This window comes from Dendroctonus ponderosae, unplaced genomic scaffold (assembly GCF_020466585.1).
Source record: "Dendroctonus ponderosae isolate FM_Combo_2020 unplaced genomic scaffold, Dpon_F_20191213v2 Dpon_F_20191213_1, whole genome shotgun sequence".
In the NCBI taxonomy this organism is placed as follows: domain Eukaryota; kingdom Metazoa; phylum Arthropoda; class Insecta; order Coleoptera; family Curculionidae; genus Dendroctonus; species Dendroctonus ponderosae.
In genome coordinates this window covers 25,726,455-25,732,454 of record NW_026017110.1, presented here as the reverse complement: position 1 = coordinate 25,732,454, position 6,000 = coordinate 25,726,455, and the positions used below count along the sequence as shown (strand labels likewise).

Here is a 6,000-nt window from a genome sequence, read left to right as displayed (position 1 = left end):
TCATTTATTGTCTATTTATCAATTAAAATACGTTTCGGTGTTTTCCACCATCATCAGTTTCTATGTGTAGCGTTGTTGCTACTTTAAGCCTTGGCCTATATTTTCAAAATATATGCCAAGGCACATAGAAACTGATGATGGTGGAAAACACCGAAACGTATTTTAATTGATAAATAGACAATAAATGACTGAAGCCCAGGAATTGATTTTGATTTATCAATAATAACAATAATTTGTCAACCTGCGACTTACTTTGAAACTCCTTTCACGAATTTGCCAATGGATTACTGTACACCAGTACAAAATGAACGGGAGTTGATTATCCAAGTACGAGAAGCTGTTCAATAACAGTGGATATTAAGGAGATTACAGAGCCACTAACTTGTTTCGACTTCATGACTCAAATGTATTTTTATTTGTCACAATTTTGTGATTGTTTATTTTATTCGAGGTTGTGAAGATATTTCGACAAACATGATAGTCGATATTTCAAAGTATGTTCCGCAGTCAACGAATCCTGTTGCATTTACCGTTTATTCTTGTCTATTTTATTGACACTTTCTGTAGACATTGTTGCCGTCTTTTTGATACAGCTTTTTGCAAATGTCTCAGTGTTTAATGACAACACCTCCATAGGAATGACGCCAATTTTGAATCGCCCTGTATCAACAACTTTTTTTTTAATTTCTTTGTATTTCAAGTTCAAATCAACCAAATATTAAATCTATGTAATAATTGTAAAACTTATAGTTGTTTTGATTTAATTTCAGATTCAAACTGGTAGTAGCACCTCACTGCCTTTTGAAAAACGTAAGTTTTATTAGCTTTCTGTTTTAGAATATTTCTGGGATAAAATGCGAAATTCTCAACAATTATCAAATCCGTGGTATATAGAGTTCGTCGAACGACTCCAGAAAACCACTTGGTTATCGCGATTTTGATCATTTGATCGTTTTTGTCCTTAAATCTACGACATGTTGCAACGTGGCGCAACGTCGGTTAATAGCTACCGTGCGTTGAAGTGAATTTTTAAAGGGGGCCGCAGCTCTTCTTTCGTTTCCTTTTGAGACCTTTCGATGCCGGATCGGGGCCCATTTCTCACCACTTACCGATGCGATTTATTTATTTTGACATCCGTTTCCGCGGCTCGTCCAAATGTCATAAGATGACGGCACACCGCGGCCTCCGAGCGTGCCAGATTAAACACTCGCAGAGTTGATTGAACATGGTGTGTTTATAGGCAAACACTCCGGTGTTTATCCAATTCAGCTACATGGCGATGATCCATTCATGATGGTCCTAACTGGAGCCGATTTGCGTTCGCTAACTAGATGGTTTATTGGTGTTCGATGTTTGGTTGGATTTATTACTGTTAGCATTCAAAGCACATAAGAAAAGTGCATATTCATTTTAAGCATATAAAGGAGGGTATTTGGAACCTCCTGGGGAAACCCGTTAAGAGGTGAACCCTATCTTCCTTAAGGATCTAATTAATGGAAGTAAGCCACCAAGACAGGAAGGGACAAAACTAAATAAGCATCAATCAGAACTACAGTCTACTGTATATTCCAATCACTTTGTTGTATCTCGCATCCACACTCTAGAACCTATCCAATCCTAATCGGGGGCACTTGCAGCCCCCTTCAGGAGCTGTAAGTGGTACGAGGGAGGTGGGACCCCCCTTTCTTTCTTCTTCTTCTTCTTATTACTGTTAGCAATTATTTTTATTTGGTTCTTGTTCCTCAAGTTGGCGGTTCAAATCGGAATGTATTTGCTATTAGGATTGTGTCGAATTCGGATTCCACCTGGAGTCTCGTCTCATTCTTCTCTGAATATAAATTGTATATACTTTCCTGACTGTGTTTCAATTTCAAATCAAAATTAATTCCTGGGTTTCAGTCATTTATTATCTTTATTTATCAATTAAAATACGTTTCGGTGTATTTTTCCACCATCATCAGTTTTTACGTGTAGCGTTGATGAAAAACTGATGATGGTGGAAAAATACACCGAAACGTATTTTAATTGATAAATAAAGACAATAAATGACTGAAACCCAGGAATTAATTTTGATTCTAAATATAAATTCAGGCATCAGTTAAACAGTAGTGTTGGCCATCTCAGAACACCGACCGGTACCGTTGTCCCTTTCGCTAAGGCTATTGGACATTCTAGTCATATAATTAGTTAGAATAACACTAGAATAGACGCGATTTGACGATGATTCGACCTTAAGGCGATGACGTGAAGTTTACATCTAATGACTGTTGAAGGCATTGAAAACCAGATAGGGACGATGAAGATATTGGAGTTAAGATATACAATCGGACACTAATTCCCCTTGAAATATGACATTTTTCTGGAGATTCTGGGGCTTTAAATGGAAGTCATCGACCTCTCAACCAGTAATCAACAGCTCGGAGATAGTGTGGATATCCGAGCGAAAAAGGTCAAATAGACCTGGAGCCGTCAAAACAGGTGTTGATCTCAAGAGGCCCTTGAGGAACGCCGGCGGGTATATGACAAGATGGTAATAATGCCGAGCACCTGGAGGTCCTAGTTGGCTTAAGCCCCCGCTACCAAATGGAGACACTATTCGGCACGTAGGCACGATTCAGGATTTCCCTTAAAAATATTGGCAACGCCGTCGGAGTGTTTCAGTCGTCCGCACTTCTGTCCACATTCAACAAGCCCGTCTGCCGCCATTCGGTGTTTAGGCTTACATAACAGCCGTCCAAGAGCCCTGCGGTCAGGCCCTTTTTCACTTTTTTTACTCGCTAACAAAACGAATTGAAAATGTTGACGCTAAAAGCGTCGTGATATCTAGAACGTTTAGACGGTGAAATTCCACGTCCAAGACGCGCGTTGTTTATGTGCAAAACGATTTTCCTTTGTTTGGAGTCGTCCCGCGAACACATGGCGGTCGGAGGCGGCGTTCTGCCGAGTTGCCACCTCCAAGTCGCGACGGTTTATCGATAAACCAATTGGCGGCAAATTCTTCAAGTGAGTGTTCGTATGTGGTTCCCAACACAAAGTGTTTTTAATGTTTGAGGACAGTTACATTGGCCCACCTGGGAGACCAATTTCTTATACTTAAGGTGATTTAAGCATTGACAATGTTCACATTCTATGTCCATGTGCTACCCATCAAGTGATAAAGAAATGTCGAAGTTCAAACGCAACACATGGGGGAATTCAATGCCAAAGTCCTTCACGCGCTTCACACAAGATAACTTGTTTGTAGCAAAGACGTTCCAACATGTACGTTCATGTTCTGATGGGTGACATTATTGATCTTTTCATTGACAACCGGTCTTCATCTTCATTACTTGCCAGTACTGGTGGGAAAAAACGATTATTCACCGACTCGTTCTCGGAAAGAATACGTTACTACTCGTACTCACTCAGGCTAGTTATGTCAGAGAACTGCACTCTACACGTTCTGTTTGTCGAAAAGTTTGAGAAAGCCGCTAACAATATAATAGACTACAAGTCAAAATATAATTTCTTGACAAAAATTGTACTCTTCAAAAGATAAAATGGGAATAGTTTGGGTTAGTTGGGTTTTTCATTTAAATATTGGTCCTTCAAATCTTGCTTTTTTATATACAACGTACTCAACTCACTTGGGGTTTTTAACTTATTGGGGATTTTGCATTTTGGGGATTTTGATGGAGGTTTCGTCTAAACACCGTCAGACGATTCATTTTCTGTCGGTGTTTTGACGAAACATCAAATTTTCCGCGGCTTAAACATCAAAACTACCTGCAAATCTATCCCTTTTTCAAGCTGCATCAATTTTTGAGATATTGTCGCATTTAATATGCCTATGCCCATTAAGGTTGGGTCATCTAACTGCGTTCATATCGGCTTCCATTCCTGCTGGATTGGATCAATGCGGAGCCAGGCTTTTTCCTTAATTAACTTTTGATTGGTTGAGTTAATAAAACTATTATGCCCGCTTTCTCGTGCACATCAGTTTGGCCCACGCTAGTTCTTTTAGCCTTACAAAACAACTGACGAGGCCAAAGTCAACAAAATATAATTCATAGATATAATGTACATAGTGAGTCGAAAGTACCCTCCCAAAGTTCAGAAAGTGTTTTTTTTATATATGGACAAAAAACGGCTTGCGTTAAAATATTTAACGAAATTTCGCAGATTTCACTGCCTATTTAGTGGTCATGTTTCTATTGAATGAGACATGTTTTGGCGCACCAGCGGGGCGCGCGATCGACCTGACATCAGATATTTTTGAAGAAAAAATTATTAGCCTTTGATTTATCAAAAAAATGATTTTACTCTTTTATTGCTTGTTTAATTCCAAACAAAAAGTGTCTCTTGAGTTCTTTGCATATCACTTTCAAGTATGAAGATAGGTTGCTGATAGTCCATGGATGTCGTTTATAATCGCATAAGTTTTGTAGTTCATAAAAAAATTCTTGATGGAGGATTTTCCTTTCCTCGATATGGTTCAGATTATGTAAACTAGGTTTTGGACTTTCAAAAGCGAAAATCCTTTTTCGTTTAGAAGTTGCTCAGAAAATTGAATTTTGTTGACTGTTGCAAATTGTCGATCGATTTCGTCTATAGTCGGAATTCGTAAAACAGTGCGCCAAAAAGTACTTTTTTCTCACTTTCCGTGATTTGTAAGAAAATTCAATTTTTCTCGATCATTGCAGATAATCGCTGGCAGTCGTTTGTAATCACATAGGTTTGAAAATTTCTAAAAGGAGTCCTCAAGTCGACACTTGTTAAATAAATTTCGCAGATTCAATTCCGGCAGCGAGAACGAAATAATTTCCATTACTTTGAAAATTCATGAAAAAATGCTTGAGGGTGTCCTTAATCGAAACTTTCAGAAAATATTAAGTAAATTTTGCGAATTAAATTTCAGAAGTAAAAACTATGATTTTCTGTGGTGTTTAAGAAAATCGATTTTTTTTCTCAACGGTTGTAGCTAGTTTTGCCCGATGCATCTCCTTTATAATCTCATAAGTTTGAAAATGCATAAAAAATGCCTGACTGTGCCCTCAATATGAAACTTTTACGCAAACTTTGCGAACTAAATCGCAGAAACAAAAACACTTTCACTTTCCGTCGTTTTTAAGAAAATTGTGTGTTTCTCGATCATTGCAGATAGTCGGTGGATGTCGTTCATAATCGCATAAGTTTGAAAATTGATAAAAAAAAGTGCCCGAAAGTGCCCTCAATTTGAAGCTTTCAGAACCAATTAAGAAAACTTTTGCGAATTAAATTCAGAAGCGAAAACTCTGTGATTTCCTGTGGTGTTTAAGAAAAGTTATTTTTCTCAACGGTTGCCGATAGTTGATGAATTTCGTTTCTAATCGCATAAGTTTGAAAATGCACTAAAAAATGCCTGACGGTACCCTCAATTTGGTTCTTTCAGAACACTTTAAACAGACGGCGAATTAAATTGCAGAAACGAAAACACTCTCACTTTGCGTGATTTTTAGAAAATTGAGTTTTCCTCCATCATTCCAAATAGTCAGTCGTTTAGAATCGCATAAGTTTGAAAATTTCTAACAAATGCTTGAAGGTGTCCTCAATTTGAAGCTTTCGGAACGTATTAAATAAATTTTGCGGCTGAAATTTCAGAAGCGAAAACGCACTCACTTTCCGTAGTTTTTATTATTTTTTTCTTGATTGATGCAATTTATAATCGCATAAGTTTGGAGTGTATAAAAAATTCGGAAAGGTGTCCTCAATTCGAAACTTCCAGAACGTGTTAAGTAAATTTAGCGAGTAAAATTTTACAAGCAGAAATGCTCTGAATTGATGTTGTTTTCCAAAAAATCGCATTTTTCTTGACGGTTGCAGATGCTGATGCAAGTCGATGTCGCTTATAAAAGGATAAGTGTGCAAATTCATCAAAATAATTCTGACGAAGTCTTCAATTCAAATTTCTTTTGAGTATTTTAAGTAATTTTGTATATTTTTTACATTCCAAAAGCAAAAACGTTTTCTTGGTTAATAGTG

The 6,000-nt window shown here is 37.5% G+C and overlaps 1 protein-coding gene and 1 long non-coding RNA gene across 2 annotated transcripts in view; one reads left to right on the top strand and one right to left on the bottom strand.

Annotated features, from left to right (window-relative positions):
- Positions 1 to 437, bottom strand: part of LOC125502618 — a 1,780-nt gene extending 1,343 nt beyond the window's left edge. The window contains exon 1 of the long non-coding RNA XR_007280385.1: positions 253 to 437. This is a non-coding gene — a long non-coding RNA (uncharacterized LOC125502618). The remainder of the gene's footprint in view (positions 1 to 252) is intronic.
- LOC109543692 (AF4/FMR2 family member lilli) overlaps positions 1 to 6,000 on the top strand; it is a gene marked incomplete at its 3' end in the record, with an annotated part of 101,483 nt that overhangs the window by 55,395 nt on the left and 40,088 nt on the right. Inside the window, 1 exon segment of the mRNA XM_048661415.1 lies at positions 771 to 810. Within this exon segment, the coding sequence (XP_048517372.1) occupies positions 771 to 810 (40 nt within the window).